The 21474-nt window shown below is 36.4% G+C and overlaps 1 protein-coding gene across 2 annotated transcripts in view; it reads right to left on the bottom strand.

The window, feature by feature from the left end:
- Window positions 1-21474, bottom strand: part of LOC149578522 (pantothenate kinase 2-like) — a 252676-nt gene that overhangs the window by 18723 nt on the left and 212479 nt on the right. The window contains exons 17-20 of one of the 2 annotated variants that reach the window (XM_089829604.1): window positions 20934-21080; window positions 20558-20716; window positions 10162-10245; window positions 8955-9152 (exon numbers count right to left, since the gene is read on the bottom strand). In XM_089829604.1, the coding sequence (XP_089685730.1) occupies window positions 8955-9152; window positions 10162-10245; window positions 20558-20716; window positions 20934-21080 (588 nt within the window). The remainder of the gene's footprint in view (window positions 1-8954; window positions 9153-10161; window positions 10246-20557; window positions 20717-20933; window positions 21081-21474) is intronic. The other variant, XM_089829608.1, reaches the window with a different exon arrangement.

Genomic DNA, 21474 nt, shown 5'->3' on the forward strand with positions numbered 1-21474 from the left:
CTAGAAGCTTTGTCTGTGGCTTGTATTTTCATCTTAATTCACAAAATAGTTAGATTGTTGTTACTTTTAGGAGTCTTTGTGCCCTAATTGTAAACATTTTACCACATAGAAGTACAACAGGACTTAGAGCCAAACTGGTACGTTTTGGCTAGCCTTTGAGTTAGTTAAAATTTATCGGTATCACTGTTTCCAGCGCTTGATAGAAGTGTAGTTAGAGATTTACCTTACCCATTATTTGTTCTACGAGTAAGTGGATCCTTTCTTGAAAGTTAAGAAGAAATGATATTACTAACACCCTGTTTAAGATCTCTCGACTTCTTGCTTACCTTGAGTTGATCCAAGGAACGGTGAAAAGGGGGAGCCTTCCCTTTAAGGTAGGAGAGACTCTGTCTCACATGCTGTGGCTGGTCATCCTATTTTGCGACTGAATTTTTACCCAAAACTGTCGGTTGCAAAATATCCACCCAACAATGTCAACCTTGTTTTTGTTTCTAAAGGCTTTTGTGCACAATTGGACTCTCTATGTCTGACTTTCAAAGCCCCCATCTTTCCAAGGAGACTCCTCTAGACTTTGAAATTTCAAAATCTAACTTTTCTTTACTTGGTTTAGTTCTTACTAAACCTAAGCATTCCACCATGAATGCACAATAGATTGTGCTTGAGAAGATTAAAAAGATTTCTAGTCATAAATTCAAGAACCATGATCAACTCCCTCTGGTTCTTCCGCCTCTTGAAGAGATTGAAACCATACTAGCTAGAACTTGCAGACCTTAGCCCGTGGGCATTCAAACAGAAAGTAGTGGTATAAAACTCGATGGGAATCCCAATCTTGCTTCCTTTGCAGGATGGAAGGCCATATTAGAAAGGATTGCACTCTTTTGAAGAAGCATGGTCAAATTCAAAAACTTGTTTCCCCCTTGTCCGTACCTCATTTTGGCCAACGCAGTGTTTCTAGTAGTCCACAATGAGATGTTTTGCCTTCCCTCAATCTTGACCTTGTTTCTATTTCTGAAGGCTTTTGTGCAGAGTTGGACTGTCTATGTGCGGCTCTTAAAGCCCCCCATCTTTCCAAGGAGACTCCTCTAGACTTTGAAATTTCAAAACCTAACTTTTCTTTGCTTGGTTTTGTTCTTACTAAACCTAAGCATTGTACCATGAATGGACAACAGATTGTGCTTGAGAAGATTAAAAAGATTTACGGTCATAAATTCAAGAATCATGATCAACTCCCTCTGGTTTTTCCCCCTCTTGAAGAGGTTGAAACCAGACTAGCTAGAACTTGCAAACCTTCACCGATGGGCATTCAAATTGAAAGTAGCAGTATAGAACTCGATGGGAATCCCAATCTTGCTTCCTTTGCAGGAAGGCAAGGCATATTAGAAAGGATTGCCCTTTTTTGAAGAAGCGTGGTCAAATTCAAAAGCCTGTTCCCCCCTTGCCCTTGCCTCATTCTGGCTAGCACGATGTTTCTAGTAGTCAACAATGAGATGTTTTGCCTTCCCTCAATCTTGACCTTGTTTCTGTTTTTGAAGGCTTTTGTGCAAGTTGGACTCTCTATGTCCTGCTTTTAAAGCCCCCCATCTTTCCAAGGAGACTCCTCTAGACTTTGAAATCAAAACCTAACTTTTCTTTGATCAGTTTAGTTCTTACTAAACCTAAGCATCGCACCATGAATGCACAACAAATTAAGCTTGAGAAGATTGAAAAGTTTTTTGGTCAAAAATTCAAGAATTGTGATCGACTCCCTCTAGTTCTTCCCCCTCTTGAAGAAGTTGAAACCATACTAGCTAGAACTTCCAAACCTTCACCCATGTGCATTCAAACTGAAAGTAGCAGTACAAATCTCGATGGGAATCCTAATCCTGCTTCCTTTGTAGGAAGGAAGGGCATATTAGAAAGAATTGTCCTATTTTGAAGAAGCGTGGTCAAATTTAGAAACTTGTTCCCCCCTTGCCCCCGCCTAATTCTGGCCAGTGCAATGTTTTTGGTAGTCCACAACAAGATGTTTTCCCTTCCCTCAATCTTGACCTTGTTTTTGTTTCTAAAGGCTTTTGTGCAGAGTTGGACTCTTTATGTGTGGCTTTTAACGCCCATCTTTCCAAGGAGACTCCTCTAGACTTTGAAATTTCAAAACCTAACTCTGCTTCACTTGGTTTAGTTCCTACTAAGCCTAAGCATTGCACCATGAATGCACAACAAATTGTGCTTGAGAAGAATAAAAAGATTTATGGTCATAAATTCAAGAATCGTGATCAACTCCCTCTGCTTCTTCCCCTTCCTGAAAAGGTTGAAACCATACTGGCTACAACTTCCAAACCTTTCCCTGTGGGCATTCAAACTGAAAGTAGCAATATAGAACTTGATGGGAATCTCAATCCCCCTATAGTCAATTTGATCCCGAATGGTGATCAAACCTGTGAGGGCCTGGAAACTATCAAAAGCTCCTATGATGCAGATGATAAATTAAACAATTTTGATGTGGTGGTGATCCTAGCCACTTCCCCTACTCCTCTCTCTCTGACTCTAGTTGTTATTCCTTCCCCCAGGAGGCTAGCATTAGTTATTCAAGTTCTTGAACTTGAAGATTGTGACAAAGATGAGGATGTTGACAATGGTAGGAAGGATAATAGTCTCCTAGCTCATGATGTCGATGTTGAGGAAGAGGAATCTTTTATTTTTAAGGAAAAAAGCAAAGCCATGAAACCTAGGAGAGGTTCTTCAGGAAACAATGAAGAGTTGGTTAAGGAAATCAATGCCAAGTTAGAGGGCGAGCAACCTGTTTCCAAAAAGAGGGATAGGCCTTCGAGCTCTATTGCCTCTATGAAACCAAGTAAGATCTAGTAGAGTAGCCTCCCAAATTTCTTCAAGAGTTTAGAAACCCCATTGGATTTTGAACCAAATTCCATTTCTCAATGAGTGCCAAATTCATTTCATTGAATGTTAGGGGATTGGAAACTCCAGACAAGAAGTATGTGATCAAAAGGCTCCTTAGAAATCAGGTTGATGTCAACTTCCTTCTCCTTCCAAAGATTAAAGCTTTTGGCTTTCAATGGGATGTTGCCCTCAAATGTATTTGGAAAGATGCTAGTCCTTTCTACACTAATCATGCCAAAGGTAGAGGTGGGGCAGCTATTCTAGTTAGTCCTAAATGGTCTAAGTCCATTATGGAGTGGGGTGCCTCTCCCTTGCAACAGGATGGTATGGGTTACTATTAAATTTCAAGATAAGTAGGGATATATTCCATTTATGCTCCAAATGAATTATGTAACAGAGCCAACTTGTGGAATTGGATGCACCAGTTAAAAGATAAACCTCGGATTATGGCCGAGGACTTTAATATGGTTGAGAGACAACATGACAAGCCAAGACGGCATAGGTTTGAATGAAGGAATGAGGAGAGATTTCTTTGGAATAAGTTTGTCAATAAGTTCAAACTGTTTGACCCCATAGCTAGAATAGAAGTGAACATAAAGGTGTTTGGTTCAAATGGACCAACTTCCAGAAAGACACCAAAAAGATCTACAGTAGGTTGGCAGGTTCTATGTCAGTAAGAACTCCTCCTTTAGTAGAACTTGAGAGGGAGATAGTGTCCAAGTTTATCCTTTTACTCTCTGATCATCATCTAGTTGTTCCATCAATTTTCTTGCTTAACCAACCTAGGGTAGCAGAATCCAAGACCTTAGGCTTTTCTCTCAACTCTTCACTACTTAATGATGGAGTGAATTCAACTGCCTTCCTAATTAGATGGTACAATCTCAGTATTGTTCAACATTCTGATGCCATTAGTAGATGGAATGTGTTGGTCAACAGCTAGAAGCACAGTTGGCATAATCGCTGAAAAATCGGCGAGTTTCTACTAATCATCGAGTTTTTTTGACCAAGGAGTTTTTCTCAGATTTAATCGTAATTCAGCTAGCAAAAAAATTGCCGAGTTTATGTGAAAAAATCACCGATTAATCATTGAGTTTTTGCCAAAAATCGGTGAGTTTTTAAGATAATTTCTTTTTTTTAAATTATTTTTTAAATTTATTTTTCATTAAAGGAAAAAGCCAAAAAGCCTATATATATTATATAAAATAGAGAATTATAGTGTGCTAGTAGAGTTGGGAAGAGGAAGATGTGATTGTAATGATGTATTTTCTTCTAGTTTGACACATTATTTATTAGTTTGATCCTGCCATCAGCATTCCCCATTAGAATGCAATTTTTTACTCACTATGCATTTATATATATCTAAACTCTACTTGTTTCTTTTGTGTTCTATTTAATTAAATCTCTACATGCATTCTCTACTTGGTTTTTGAAAAACTGGCCGATGTTTTCCCGAATAAACTTTTTGGGGCTTGGCAAGTTGTTGCCGAGTGAGAGTTTTCCAACTATGGCTGGAAGAACCTTTTTCAGACTGTAGGCAAGAAAAAAGCCTAGGACTCTAGGAGACAAGAGAATGCCTTACATGAGACTCTTGTAGATGCAAAGTCTATGATTCAAATGGACCCCTCCCATGCCAATGCTTTGGCGATTACTAGAGATTCTCTAAGGAGTGTTCAAAACTAAAAGTTCCAAGGTGCAAAAACTAGAGCTAGGATCAATTGGTTAGAACATGGAGATAAGGGGTCCAAGTATTTCTTCCAACTTTTGAAGAGTAAGGAGGCCAGGGATAAAATTGAAGTGATTTTGGATGAAGGAAGGACAATATCAAACCAAGATGATATTCTCAATGCCTTTTCCAGATTCTATGCTCACTTATTCACTACAGAAGATAATGGGTCTACAATGGAGGAAGAGAGGAGGATCTGTAAACTTATTACCATCAAAGTGAAACAAGAAGACATAGACACATTAAGTTCACCAATTTCAAAGGAGGAAATTACTAGTGCAATCATACAAATGAGTAATAATAAAGCCCCCAGACATGATGGCATCCTGGTTGAATTCTATAAAGAACACATTGACTGGATTTGGCAAGATCTCCTCTGGATGGATGAACATGCCATACAGATTGGTACATTGGGCTCAAAGGTTAATAAAGGACTGATTAAGCTCATTCATAAAGATGGGGACAAAACTTTGATAAAGAACTGCAAACCAATAACTCTACTCAATGTGCCATACAAGATCCTAGCAAAAACCCTAGCACTAAGGGTAAAGGATGTCTTACCTAGTGTCATTTTCTATACTGAGACTGGGTTTGTGAAATTAAGATATATGTTAGAGAACCTAATCACCTGCTGGGAAGCCATGGACTGAGCTAAATGTTCCGAACAGAAAGCAGCCATGCTTTTAATTGATTATGAAAAGGCTTATGACAGGGTAGAGTGGAAGTTTATAGGAATGATGCTGGACTGTCTTAGATTCCCTAAAATCTTTGTAAAAATGGTCTTTGTACTCGTGAAGGATGCCACTGCATCTGTTGAGATCAATGGGACAAAAATCCATTCATCAAGGGTGCCCTTTCGCACTGTCTTTGTTTGTGTTAGCAACAAACTACCTCCAGTATATTCTTAGGGATGACTCCCTATCTACTAAAGTTAAGGGAATAATGCTACCCAATCAGATTGAAATCTCAAATGTCCAATTTCTTCTTATTGAACTGTCTGAAAGTAATGTAGAACACCTTATAACTAAATTGGACCTATTCTGCAAAGCTCCGGTAGCAAGATATCTATTACCAAGTCCATCATGTTAGGGTGGGAGGAGCATCCTCGTGACTAGTATAGCAGATTTGGTATCTCCTGGGGTTGCCCTAATCATCTAGTTAGATATCTTGGGATACACTTCTCCATTTCTCCTAATCTCAACAACTTGTGGAATTGGATTAAATAAGATTGAGAAGAAGTTCTGGAAATGGAACAACAACTATCTATCCCTTGTTGATAGATTCCAAGTGTGCCAAAAGATTATGTCAGCATACACTGTATACTGTTCTTAGGCTTGGCTTTTTAACCAAACTGAAATCAATTATGTACAAAATATCATAAGGAACTTCTTGTGGTCAAATGGTAAAGGCAAGAAGAAGAGACATGCTGTTAAATGGGATTGGTGTATAAGACAAAACGAAATTGGCGGTCTAGGTTTAAGGGACCTTAGGTGGCAAGGCATTCCATTAGCAGTAAAGCAACACAGTGGGAGGAACCGTGGAAAATAATGATTAGAAATAACATAGCCAAAGGGGTACCTTAAGTAGGGAAGACTTGGAGAAGCTTGCATATCCATGACTCCTATCTGGTAAACGGAAAATTAAAGTAGATGGATCTGAAGTATAAAAGGCTATATGGAAAGGATGGGAACATGTCAGACAGTGGGTATCAAGAGCAAGACTAATTGATGATTGCTTTGAGCTTTCTGGAAAGAGACCCCCTTGGTAAAATCTGGAGAGGAATGGCAAACCTTTGGCCCTGTTACAAGGATGCTCAACATGGCTATGGTGCAGATTGGGCATCTCCAAGTTCAGTAACCTTGTCAGTAATGGCTCTTTGGTCCCTTGAGAGGAGCTCTCCCTCAAATTCATGTTACCCCTCACCCAAAAGTGAACTTATTGTATTCTAAAGGAGGCCTGGTCGCATTGTAAATTGCCTTTTGTTTGTGGAGACACCATTGACATATTAGCATTGCTGAGATGGTCGGATGGATCCCCCTTAGCTGTAACCAAAGCTAAGTTTATATATAGTTTGCTCTCTGATTCTGTGGAAATTGTTAATAGCCTTAACAGTAAAAGGAATACTACCTATGACAAACCTTTCTGGACTAAACGCCTATATTCTGTTCTGCAGAGACCTGTTGAACCCAAAATCCAATGTTTTGTATGGAAAACCTTGCTTCACAGGCTCCCTATTGTTAGATCTGATGGTAACCCATACCTATGTTCTATTTGTCAACTTCATGAATCGGTAAACCATATCTTTTATGATTGTCACTTTGCCAAAGGGGTTTGGAGCATGTTTGGTACAGCTATTGGCCACCATATATCTCTCTCGTCCATGTCATTTCTGGTTTCATTCCTGATCTATCCAAGCATTTTAATATCCTGTGGGATACATTCTCTTCTTTCTTGGTTTGGCATTTGTGGATTCTTAGAAATGAGGGTATATTCAAGGGTAGACTTAGGGTTCTTACTGGGTCTCTTTGGAGACTCATAATAAAGTATGTGTGTATGCAGGTTTCCATTTGCTTCAAAGTCAAGGAGCAGTAGTTTCACAAAGTTGTTAAGGAATGTGCTGACATTCTGAAGAGCGAAGGGCTGACATTTGAGATCCAGTCTAAGGAAAGTAGAGAAGCTGATGCTGAGAATATATTGAAATGCTGGACCATATAATCAGAAAGAAAAGAGTTGCAGATCTCACAGCCCCTGCTGTTGATGCTCCAAGTGGATCCAGCAACAATGAGCAATCCAACCTTGCTGATCAAGTCACTCCCATCTTAGCAAATCCCAGACAAACTGTACCAAGGCTGAATTTCAAAGATGCTAGTAACAGAGGTAGCAACATCATCATCGTTGGAGAAGTTATAAAGAGGATGATTCCCAACAATTGTGCCGAGAAAGTAATCATCATTGCGCAGAATAACTCTGAACTCAAGGTTGGGAGGAGCCCTATCACATCAGACAGCAGTTTCGAATCCTCTGCAAGTGTAGATGTCCGGCTTCAGATAAACCTGCGTCTAAATTGAGATTGGCCCAACATGCGTGCAGCAGCAACCTGCGTTGACGGAGGAACCTGCAGCTGTCGGCTATGATTGAAATTTTTATTAAAGTTTTTAAATGCTACAGGTTACGGGTATATTTAGTATGGTTTAGGACTTTTCAAAATTTAATAAGTATTAAACTTTAAAATACTTAGTAGATGTTACGGGAATATTATTTAGGATGAACTTTAAATAGTTAAAATATGATTAATTTTAAAATAATATATAGAATAGTAATAAAATTTAAAATATTATATTTATAGTATTTAACTTTAAAATAATAATTTTTTTATTAGAATGATAATAGTATTAAATTTAATACTATATATATTTATAATAGTAGAGTGTATCTAATGTCTTAAAGTTTCTATAACATTTAAGGTCTAAATTATAAGTTTTTTAATATATAGCCATAGGTGTTATAGTATTATATTTAAAATAATATATAAAATAGTAATTAACTTTAAAATGATAATAATTATAATATTAAATTTTAAAATTAATAAAAAAATTATTAGATAATAGTATTAAATTAAAAAATTATTACATATATGTATAATAGTAGTATGTATATAATGTTATAAGTTCTTAAAGTTTCTAAAACATTTAAAGTCTAAAAATGTGAGTTTTTAAATATATAAATATTATAGTATTATATTATTAATATTTATCTTGTATTTATTAATATTTTTTTTAACTTGTTGACTGTTGTAGTTAACATAATGGCACTTCTATTGCTCTACCCAAATTCACCATTATGGAAATATGTCCCAATAAAAAGTCAAGTAAAAGGAGGTGAAACATTTGTTTGAGAATGCAATTTTGTCATGAATTAGATATATCTATCATAACATTTAAGCTTTGACAAATTGATATGAAGTTAGACTTATAGTAAATCATTATAATTTTATATATAAATGTCCCAATGCAATATTTATGATATTTCTAATTTTTTTAATCTTATATTCTAAGTTCAATTTTTGTTTCTACTTTTAGGCTATCTACATGCATACATATATATTATTGATTTTTAGATTTATTTTTTACGGACGTACCCAAATCCCCCTCCCTAAAAGTTGTCGTACCCACGTAACGTACCTGTACTGGCAACTTAGCTAAAATTGTTTGGTATAATCCTAATTGCTCATAAAATAAAATGTCTGTAACATATAATAGGATATTAAATTCCGAAGCATGGGTTTTGGATGCATGCAAATGCCAATCATCAAATGAAGAGGAATTAAATGTAATAATGAGAACAATACACAATGTACCAGATCAGCATCTTTTGCAATAGCAGCTAGTTCTGTGCTAACTTGTCGGAAGTCTATGCACGGGCCTCCACAGCCATTCTCAACAACCATCAATGGAGGGACAACAGAAACATTTTGAGAATCTTCTTCTTTGTCATCCACCATGGCATCTACTAGCAGCCCTCCTGCTTCAGCAGCTTTGCGTAAAATGTGACAATGCTGCATATTCAAGAGAAAAAAGAAAATACAAAATAGAAGTGAAAATATTAGCTCTGAACATAAGGAAAGGCACTGACAATCTCTAACATGTAAGGCAATAAAATCACAACCCATTTTTCCTGAGAAAAATAACAAAATAAAGGCACGAATAAGACATCAGAAATCAATAGCAAAAGCTTAGTCAATTCTTGAAAGTAAGTAGAAAGTCAAATTATTTAACTGAACCTCACATTAAAACGGAATCTGGAAATCTGAGCTATGACAAATGGACAATGCTAGAAGAGCCAATCTGGTTTAAGTTTGACAAAGCATGAAAAACTCTTTGCTAATCTAAAATGGCACTAATTTTATTTAGCGATGAGTGTTTACTGTTATTTGTTATGAATCATTAGCAATCCATTATAATTAGAAAGTATGATTGTTTCTATTATTGACAAAGAAGCCGTAGTTCTCATTTATATCAGTAGCTATCTTGTAGATGTATGAATTAACTTACCATCAGGTAACTCAATTAATTTTCTTCTAGATTTCCCTCTGCTGCTCCAAAAAGTATGACCTATTAAGAACTTTTCTGAGAAGTACTTTCTTAACCAATTTTCATTAAGCTTCGGCTTTTAATTGTTTATTAAGTTGTCATATCATCCTTAATTTCTACATATAGAAGTTTCTATTCTTGATACCAATAGCAAGTGATTGAAATAATTCCACTCGAGGAAGACAGAATAATCAAACACAAATATAAGAACTTGTTCTATATGCCACATACAGTACAAGAGTGAGCAAGCAAATGAACATATTAACGCCTCTCTGGACAGACATTTAAGTGTGAGCGATTCAAACAAGGTTTGAAAATGAAATCCTCATTATAAAGCACACATAAACACAGAAGAAAATCTTCGCATATCTTGAAGATCAGACATACATTACTGGTATTGCAAATATTTATGATACCCGTGTTACTGTTTGAAGGATAAATTGATAAAATGCAATAGAATGTCATAAAACTTGCCTTTGCAGCTTCTGCCACAATATCTGGGAGCTCATTAGCAGTCACATCATTCAGTGCTGGAAGTGAATTAGCAACAAGAACAACCTGCAGTTATTTAAATTAAGCAACCAGTTAAATTTTGGAGGTGTCTTCGGCAGTCAAATATTTTCAAATCACTGTTAGCTATTAAAAAGAATGTGAACTGCTGTTCTTACTATTCATCAAATTTCAAACTCCAAGTTTACAAAATTAAGAAGCATTACTTGTATTCTTAGCTAGGATTGAGAGGCATGAAAAATACATACCAATTAATGATATACAGTTCTGAAATGAGTTCTTTCCCATTATCGATATCATATTATATAACAGTACATACAAGCTACTATTTTTACAGTTCATCTGATATTGTACTGTTAAGTAGGGTTGCAAAGCAGGTAATAAATGCCAAAAATTGTCTATGGCTCTTATGAAAATGAGTCCTTTACCATTACTAACATTAAACTGTACAAATACTTCCCAAACTAATTTTCACTGATCCCTCAGAGTTGTTTTTGGTGAGGAAGGCCATATATGTCTGTCAGTGCCAGTCTTGATCTTCAAATAAACCAACCATCAAGATATGTTCAATCATTACCGTACTTTGTAGTCGTAACCCATTATACCATTTCAAATATTTGCAATACTCTCTAAGATAGATATTTTTTGAAGAAGAGTACACTAGGTAACAAATGATTTACATAAACATAGCATTATGATTAAAAGGGAAATCTCCTTGTACACAGTTAAAGGAAAGAAAATAACTAAGCCTATGACCCAAAGTGACAACAATTCACTTCCTTTCAAAATCAATCAAGGTTAATTTGCATTATTAATGAGAAATATTGTCTGCTAAAGATCATCTTTGCATCTTGTCCTCCAAAGGAAACTGGTTATTGTCAAATGATTTGTATATCATAGAGGTATTAGATTTGTGTAGCTATCCTTAATCCCGAAGAATCCCTTCTCAGTCTTCCATGGCAAGGGAGAGGAGCAATAAAAAATATGCTGAATTGTCCTAACTTCTGACCATCCCCAAAACCTTTTAGCTGCTGAACAAATCTAAAAGATGTTTTAACTGTCTTTTATTTCCCTGATACAGTACAAAAACAATATATGCTAAACTTTTGCTTTAAAATTAGACCCTAATGCATTATCAATGCAGGAGTATCTGGGTTCACAAGCAATCCTCAGTGAACCAAAAATATTTTCAGGTTCTACTAGTCTTTTGCTTCTAAATGAATTTTTGGCTGAATTCAGAATATCATTTTGCAGGAGCTAAATGGGTAATTGTGGTTTTAATTTGGTGAAAATTGAGCAAAATTTGCCTCAGTTATGCAAAATCAGAGTATGTGGCTTGCTTTGAAACTAATTTGGAGGTTCCAGCAGTACAAGCCTCAAGGAATCCAACAAACCGCCAACAAGCTCTTGTTTCTACTAAAAACTCCATACTCTCTGGTTCTTGACAAAAGCTCCGATGGTTTCTATTCTCATAATAAACTTTGATGACATGACACAGAATTGTCACAGAATTCATAACTGCTAGAGAACCTCAGAAGAGTTGATAATTTCATGGTTCCTAACAGGAATAGAAATCCTTGACAAAATGTAAAGAAGAGGGAGATCATTCTTAAAGCTTGAAGTTGAACAACTACCATTTGTGGGGGGAACCTCCAAAATAGGAATTGTAATGTCCCCATTCTAGGGCCATTCCCACTAATAGCAAAAATAACATGTTGCAGACAAAAAGTAGCAGTCCTTGGACACTTATAGCTAGTTAGCACATAGATATGTAGAAATCAGCAGAAGTACGAGAATAAAGATATTCAGAAAATCGCAAAGTCTTAGGCATAAGATGATTCTCACAGTTATCTTGGGAGGGATAAATATTGGAAAACCATAAGCAATAAGGAGAGCATCTCCATTTATGAGATGGTCCGTCATCAGACCTTTCAGTACAATTGCAGAAATAAATGAAGAGATATACATCCATAGAAAGATATCATGATTCTATCGACTAATCCCAGATTAGTCTTGGATATCATCAATAGCAGTACTTGGGTCATCAACCCATAGTTGATAAGAGGAGGATTACTATCAAGTAATAAAAGAAGCATTAATCGAGCATCAAGATAAACAATAAATCTTAACCAGGAATGATCAATCATCATATGTTTGTAGAGAATCATTGATGGGATATAACAATCATTAACACTAATAGAATGGGCTGATTGCCTGAGGCAACAATATGATGGTGAAAGATAACATCGACTGAGTACAAGACAATTACCATTGGAACAAGTGACATCCCTTAAACATCTTGGAGATGTTGACTCATATCAAGGTCTGAAGATCGAATATGATCATAAGAATATCTAATAAGGCCTGGGCTACACATTGGTAGAAGTCGGTGATTAATACAACATTAAATAATATTGATTCAATTGATGTTGTAGATTGATATTCAAACAAATACAAGCATAGTTACTTAAGAGTGTTAACTATCATGTAATGCCCCCTTTCAACTCACCATGATTTATGATTGGTTTAGCTTATCATTGGCCCTCGTACAACAAGTCAGATGTTTAGAGGGTCACAGTTGGCAGAAAAGGAGGCTAATTCCAATTTTGGTGGATAGGGGTGATGAGGATTGCTCTTCGTTTCGTTCAGTTTGGCACAGTCACTTTATAGTGTCTATTTCAGGAAAGTCAAGATTTTTTACTTTAGTAGAGTGCAAGAATATGTCATGCTGCAGTGCTGAGATTTGGCATCTTTGACTAAATCAAATATTAGGGGCTTACTATTTATGGTAAGTCATCTATGCTGATGCAGTCACTGTTAGAGGATCCTCAAAGAGGACAGGCCAATCCATACAGCCCAAGTCACACCACAAACAGTAACATCAACAATGAGCAGAAAACAAACCAAATCTGATCTTTGCAATTGACCAACAACAAGCAGGCTTACACTAGGCATACATGCCTGATTTACAACACAAATCCAGATCCAACCACAATGCTAACCTTCTAGAGGTTATCCTTCTTCCTGACTGGCTACCTGACAGATATAAAATGCCTCAATATATAGACCCTTCACAAGAAACATGTCGGCCACGATCAATCATAATTACAAAGGTAAAGAAAATGTAATACCAAATATAGATCAAGACCTAAATCTGGAAGAACTTAACCCACATGATCCAAAGTGAAGCATGAACCCATAGGTAAGTTGACCATAAGCATAGGACCATCAAATAATGTGCCATGAAGCTTCGCAAATCATGGATATGCTTCGCATAATTGGAAAAATCCAGAGTAGCTGTTAATCAGGCAGAACACATAGATCTGAGCACAAATCCATGATATCTCCATTGCGAAGTATCAAATCAAGGTGCAAACCTAGACCAAGGTAAAACATGAAGTACAAAACATGCCATGAGGTACATGACATAAACTGAGCCAAATTGAAGGAACGCCATAGAAAATACAGAAACTAACAAGAACACCTCAAAAGGAAATACTTTTGGGTGATGCAAGATTGTTATGAACCCAAGGATGCTCTTGCATTATATGTGAAGTTATTTTTTTCAAGGCACTTCATCATGGTAAATGAAGTGGTTCCCCTGACTCCAGTTGACTCAATGATTTAAAATTCAATAGCACAAGCTCATGGTATTGAATTATCAATAAACTTTATTAGTAATTCAATATAAAAGCCAATAATAAAGTATTCAAGGGAATGGGGCCAAGTTGTGTAATTAATGTGCATTTAATGACTTGAGTTTATGGGGATACATTAAATATTATAAACCAATTTCAAAACCATGTATTAAAAATAAAACAAATTTATGAGAGAAGAAAATGGCAAAAACCAAACCAAGTAAGAAATGCTACAAAGCTTCCTCAAGGAGATCGATTTCATTATGACATGAGCTTTTGACTCGGCTTGAGTTTGTTTTTTTAATAGTGAAGAGACGAGGTTTTTTGTTTTTTTTTTACTCATCTGCATTGGAGGGCGACAATTCTTCAATGTTATTAGCAATTTGAAATGATGAAAGATCTATTGAATATTGCATACTAGGATGGCATCATCCAAGAACCATAATTGTGCTTCAATTTCATAGCTACAAGGAGTTTTTAGAGTCAGACTGAAGAATCGCCATTGGCGACAATATTAAAGAATCAAACCTTTTAGACAATTTGTGGGGTATTTGTAGCAGCCGATTCACATAGATAGCCTAAGTGAACCTCCTAGACATGGCGTTTCGCACCTAAGCCTGATCGTGCAACACTTTGGTATTTCAATTCACCTCTTGATTGGGCAGCTAGTGGACTTTTAGCACTATATGGCGATTTATGAAGCAATCTACCAGTTCCGGATTTCCTACTCTACAATTTTCATTTACATATTTCATTTGCAAATGAGATATGGCCTGATGGAAAGTATGGAAAAGCTTAGAAAAAAACTAAAAAAGGATGGATGCAAGACTTTCAGATTTGGCGATAGTTGACAAGGTAGCTATGTATATGGTTGCCATTATTAAAAAGTCTCCCTAAGAATGTAGGAAGAGAAATTGGAAATTTTCACAGGTGCAACATTCAGAAGTCTTCACCATGAGTTTTCAGCAGCTAGTAATCATGATGAAGATGATCTTGTGCTTAGTGAGGCAGCCACTAGTCCATCTCATGTACATGATGTTGGTGACTCTTTGCAGGGACACGTAGATATGACAGATTTGCTACATGACAACTGCATTGAGTCTTAGCATCTTGATGAGACCAGAGTTAGCAAACAGGAAAATAATGATGACATGTTCACTACCATTGATGTCAGTCTCACTCCAGTTAGTGGTTATGAAAATGTTAGTGACACAAGGTCTGATTCTTCGGACAACGGACACTTACTTGATCAAGTTGATAGTATAGTTGGTAAAGCGAGTGCGGAAGAGGCAGTTGATACCAACATTAATTTAGACTCGATTGATGAGAGTGTTGTTTCTAAAGATTGTGAGGATGATATGAGCACTGAAAGTTCTGATTTTTATGGCAGCTGTCATAATGTCGAGGTAGTGCAAGAGATAACAATCTTCCCAGGCAGGAAGAATGAGGGCATGGAGCTACCCAATGATGACACTCATGATTTGAGTGTTACGAAGGAATCAGGAGATGTACAATTATACCCTAGTGTTGTTGATTCAAATGATGACATTAAGTCATATATGCAGTAGCAAGCGACAACAGAGGGGTCTCAGTTGGACAGTGTTGATTCTAGTGATGTGGGGACCTCTGATGTTTCATGCAATGACAATTCATGCTACAGTCTAGTATATCATATTAGATGTGGGGTGGTGACTTAAAGTGGTTATTGGATGATGATAGGTCCCAGAATCGTGACTCGCTGGGACCTGCGATTATTTTCATCCAATGTATTCCAAATTTAACTAGCAAAAACCCTTGAAAACATCCAAATGAAAGTATATTCTCATAAACTAATATTTCATTAATCTAACAAAATCCTAATCCAATCTTAAATACAAAAATGACAATTAGATTGGAAATTAGAAAAGAAATTTAAGCACAAATGAGATACAGATATGATATCTCCAACATGACAATGGGTTTCCATTCACTGCCTCCAAGCTTGAGGGTTTCCATCCTCAAAATGGCTAAAAGCTAAAGCTTTTGAAACTCTCCAAGAGAGAAAACTGGAATCTTAACCAATTAACAAAGTATGCTGAAATGAGCTCTTCTTCCCTCTTTTAAGCACAACCCTGTGCCACTTAACATTCCCTTGCTTGTCTCTTCATCTCTACTATCTTTTCGATTTAATTTGTCCTTCTTCCACTTAAAAGAATAGTGTAATCATATAATAATAAAGTGACTTATTAAGATGCATTTTTAATTTAAAAGTCACTTTATTAAAACTACGTAATCTTCAGGCATTAAAATAAATAACCAGTTGGACTCTTAAAATCATGTATGATAGCTCGTTGGAACGAGCTCGACGAGGTGCTCCAAGTCCAATACTGAAAGGCCAAAATTGTGGATCCCTGCTGACTTATGATAGATAGTATCTATAAACCTTGCTATCTCGACTCGTATCTTCTTGAAATGAAGATGTCAATGTCAAATCTCACATTGATCACTGGAAAATCTTGGTTAGCCCATGGGACCATGGTGAAAAGGGCTAACGATGCCCCTGGAAATAATGGCTAAAAAAAAGGGGATATTACAGGGCATGTTGATAGCTCATGGAAGAAGATTGCCCAACCTACCAATGATGATGACCCCACATCTTTTGTGAGTGTTGATGCTTGTTTTGATCCTAATTTAGTGGCCTCTACATATGTATGGATTCTTCATGTGATGAATTTTGTTTTGACATAGTGTTGTCCATATTCCTATATGCAGTTGGGCACAAACGATGACATTGCTATGTGTGACAAAATGCAATCCCCTATACCATATGCAGTTGAATGCTCTTGTACACCTACTAGTTCACTTTATTTGAAGAGTCAAATGGAACTAAAGATAAAATTGTTGCAGCTTTGTTGTTTTAGTTGGCAGTAGGCCAATGCTCTTTGTGGGGTTCATAAACCACCTCCTGTGTCATCTATTAACCTTGTGGTCATATCAAGCATTAACATTATTTTGATGCAACAACAACCCTAGCAATTAACAAGTGATATCAGAGCTTGGTCACAGGTTTGAATCCACACAAGCCACAACAAGCAATGTTGGAAGTGAGATTGTTGGAAATGGGCCAATGTCCCTCGCGGGATTCATTACATGGCTTAACTACCTCTTGTGTTTTCTATAAGTCAAGTGGTTGTATTAGGCTTTAACAGGTCAATCTTTTGATGTAACAACAATCCTGGCGATTAACAACTTTTTGATGACATATATGAGATGGCTGAAAAGCAATTTTGAAGGGAACAATTAGAGAGAAGACAAAAAGGACTCAGAAGTTCTCATATTTGCAGGTGATTGAGAAAGGGATGAAAACAATGAAATTAGATTATGTACATCTTCTTTCAAATCGTGGTCATCTTAATCTCACAGAGATCTATTATGAGGCTTTAAGGACGGAGGAAGAAGTAGACACCCCTACTTGTGAGCTCTCAAATACTAACAACAACCTAGAGGATGCATTAGTGACATTTCATGAAATAGAAAATCAAATTGTTGAGCATAATCAAAGATTAAATTTGGAACACTCTACTTTAGCTCAACATTCAAATGTGAGTTGAGGAGGTTGTCAGTGATGATAGCACCAAAGTTGATTGGGATGAGCACGATTCATCCACATCTAGTGGGAAGATTGTACTTAGTGATGATCCTTTGATGGTGTGTGATGAGCCTTTGACGGAGGTTGGAGTTATTTATGGCGACTATGTAGTACGGAGTGCTCATCATTTTTCTTTAGATCCCCACGTGACGGACTTGATGAAGCGCAGGTGGGATTGGCTCAGAGACTGTAGCATCTATTGTGGGATGGAGGTTCGTCATCTTCAAAGGATGGGATTAGAGTTTGCAAGCATCCAACTTAGGTGATTATAGGATATTACTTGTAGGTACACCAATCATTTTCCATCATACTTATAAGTATTTTAGAGGGTTTGTTATTTCTACATCACAAAGATCTCATGAAAACATAAGGTTATAGGGTGATTATGGTGTCAGTTACTACAAGAAGGATTACTTGTAGAGTCAACACATGCATAGAAGTCTAGCAAAGGTGGGATATAGTTGTGGAATTGCAGATACCTTTAGTGAGTTGTATCTCCTCATAGTCAATGGATGCGGGAGCAGTTTTCTTTGGGACCCGAGTATTGAGAGAGTTAGCACTGTAGCTTGGGTGGGCTCCACTGATTGTCTTCACCACTTCTGGCATGGTGAAGATGAGATCTAAGTCAAGTGACAAGAGTTTGATGATCTTCTTGGACCTATTTTGATTTTGATGTATTCCACTTGTGCACAAGATTTGCTTTGTGTGATATATGTCCTTGCCCAGTTGAGGGTGGTGAGATACGTTGGGTTTCTGAGTTGCTCACTTTTGAGATGTTCTTTCCTGCAACACCTATTGTTGGATTACTACACCATTTCCAGCATGATGGCATGATTATTCAGGTAGTTTGGTAGGTATTATCCTCTTCATAGAGGAAGGTATTACATGAGTTTGTTAGTGATATTAGGGACATCACACAAGACTTCACTTGGGATCTAGGTAGAGCATTCACATGGATGGTTATGGATAGGGAGCTAGGAGGAGAGATTTTTTGAATTCCTTTCTTGATGAAGGTTGGCATACTATCGAGATTCCACCATATCTTGATATTAGAGGTGTATATGGTTACAATTGAAGTGAGGTACACAGTTGGCTAGATAAAATTTTCTTTTATAATTGCAGCATACGACAAGTTGTCCTAATTGAGTATGCACATGAGATGTTTTGGGATATTGGCATTCAATTCATTGGTGTTTTGGTTCATGTTGAGTTGCTTTAGAACTCTGTGATTAGAAACGTTTACACCAGTGTAGCACAGCAGATGGGCAGACCATCAGTCATGAAGCGGATTGGGATCCAGGCATTTAGTTTCAATAGATAGATGCAGATTGCTTGGGGCTAAGCAATCTTTAGGAAGGGAGGACTATTTTGTCCCCTTTTCTAGGTCAATAAATTTTGTTGCACTATTAGCCCTTTTGCCTTGGTCGTATGGTCTAATAGGGTTTTCTCAGGGGATCAAATTGAGTTTGGGAAGGGAGGACTATTTTGTCCCCTTTTCTAGGTCAATAAATTTTGTTGCACTATTAGCCCTTTTGCCTTGGTCGTATGGTCTAATAGGGTTTTCTCAGCAAATCAAACTGAGTTTGGGAAGGGAGGACTATTTTGTCCCCTTTTCTAGGTCAGTAAATTTTGTTGCACTATTAGCCCTTTTGCCTTGCTCGTATGGTCTAATAGGGTTTTCTCAGGGGATCAAATTGAGTTTTGTCTTAGGCAATTCCAATTGCTGGCCAATCGAGATCGTTTTAGTGGGGTTTCCAAACTCTTACTATTTTTAGTAAGTCAATAGACTCAACATTCTTGACATTTCAATATTGGACTTGAAGTGTCTCGCTTGGATCTACCCAACGAGCCATCATGCATGCTAATATGAGTCCATCTAATTAGTGATTTCAATGCTTGAAGAATTCAATAATCTATCTAGAAGGTGACTTTAAAACTTAAGTTCATATCATTAATATCACTTTATTATTATTTGAGCAATTTATTTTTTGAAGTGGGAAAAAAGATATTCTTAAGGGGAAATAATGAAACACAGAAAGGAATGCGAAGAGTCACCAGGTTGGGCTTGAAAGAAGGAGGGTTCATTCGCAGCGTACTTGATTTATGGTTTTTGGTTTCTTCTCTCTCTTGGAGAATTTTGTGAAGTGTCAACTTTCAGCCACTTTGAGGATGGAAACCCTCGAGCTTGGAGGTAATGGATGGAAACCCCATTGTCTTACTAGAGATATCATACAGGTATCTCACTTGTGGTTAAATCTTTCTTTTCTTAGTACCAATCTCATTGTATTTCTGTGTTTAAGATTTGTTGTTGCATTGTTTTGTTAAGGAATTGTAAAGCAGTGTTATTTTCAGAATATATATATTTTCAGCTGGATACTGGTATTTGTTGAATGAATTGGAAATCTTGGCATGAAAACCTGTTGTTAAATTTCTTCATGTAGTTTTTTAAAAATTTGGGGAAAATATCCAGTTAAGGATGTAACGCATACATGCTATGAATGACATCAACCAAGAAAAACACAAATGCAAATTTATATTGGATTAGCCTAGATGAACTAAATATATAAATTGCATTCTCAATCCCTTGAAACAAATACTTGAACATCAATGCAAACACACGAATTGATGAATACATCCTTGATATCAGCAACAACCTGCAGATATCCACTTTTTGTAAGAATCATGTATCAAAGAATACCCAAGTGATAAGTTACAAAGTACATTTGAAACTTCAACAAGTTCATATGATCTTTGAGATCAGTTGCAAGACACCGGATCATTTTTTGTAACTAGGTAGTTATTGTTGCTACATAGTGAAATACAGGTGCATGATAACCATCTACCTCTGTTAGAGAATAGGGAGTAAATCCCTGATGCTGTCTTTATGCTTTTATGTCTTGTTGTCATGCTATCTAAGAAAAAAATGTTGTCTATACATACTGAGTTTAATAGGAATAGATCCTCCTTTAAAGGAATATGCTAATATATCTTTTTAACATTTTGATTGTTGAACATAATCATTTTATCAATACAAGCTAGGAAATCACACATGCATATAAAGATGAATATGTATTAAATGAAATTAGAAGAATACTTCTGTCCCACGGCGTAGAAGTTCACGTGCCAGAGGTAGCATTCCAAGCACAATGTCAGCACCCGAGTTGTCAACAAAAAAAAGTGCCCGTTTATGTGGCTTGGGCTTATCTTTTCCAGTTCCTAGCATTCTTTCTTTAAACTTATCAAAATCATCCACCTGCCCAAGAATATATATAAGTATTAACATTTGGTCAGTAATAAAAAATGGAATGGCCCCAGAAAACAGTTGCTGACATTAAATTATCATAATATTGTACACACATTAGATTACTTGAAGTGCCATATTAGTATGATTGAGCAATAAAACTGCAGTAATGAAAACAAATATGATTCTCAGAGTACAGATACAAGTTGTCTTTTAGAACATAACTTACACCCCAGGGACGTTGCATCTTTTTGCGACTCATGCGGTAGATCTCAATAATTGTTCCTTTATGATAAAGTTCAACACAAGCCCGTGATCCCCAATCAAAGATGTTAGCAGCAAGAACACCCTCAATAAGGGCCAGCAATCTCTTCTCCTAAAGAAAATAGAAATCATACAAAATTCTTTTTAGTCAATGAAAAGAGATGAATTAAGAATAACGAGTGACAAGTAGAATAGAGAAATAATGTCCTACAGTACCCTTCACATTAATAATATATTCCATAGACTTAAAATGCATATCACTAACATGACAAATATTAAACTAAACCTTCATCATTCGTATCATCTTCTGGTATACAACTTATTATATATATAGATAAATAATATTTAATTATGTCTTGTTGTTACATCCCAAATTTGACCTAATTTTAAATTTATTCATAGTCGTTAAATTGAACGGATTTTTCTTTCATAATCATATGAAGTAGGTAGTTATTTATATCCGTTGTATTAACTGTTAATGAAGATGGTCGTTATCCATTATTTGT

This window comes from Cupressus sempervirens, chromosome 1 (genome assembly GCF_028749045.1).
Source record: "Cupressus sempervirens isolate cs-2001-9-10 chromosome 1, ASM2874904v1, whole genome shotgun sequence".
Lineage (NCBI taxonomy): Eukaryota > Viridiplantae > Streptophyta > Pinopsida > Cupressales > Cupressaceae > Cupressus > Cupressus sempervirens.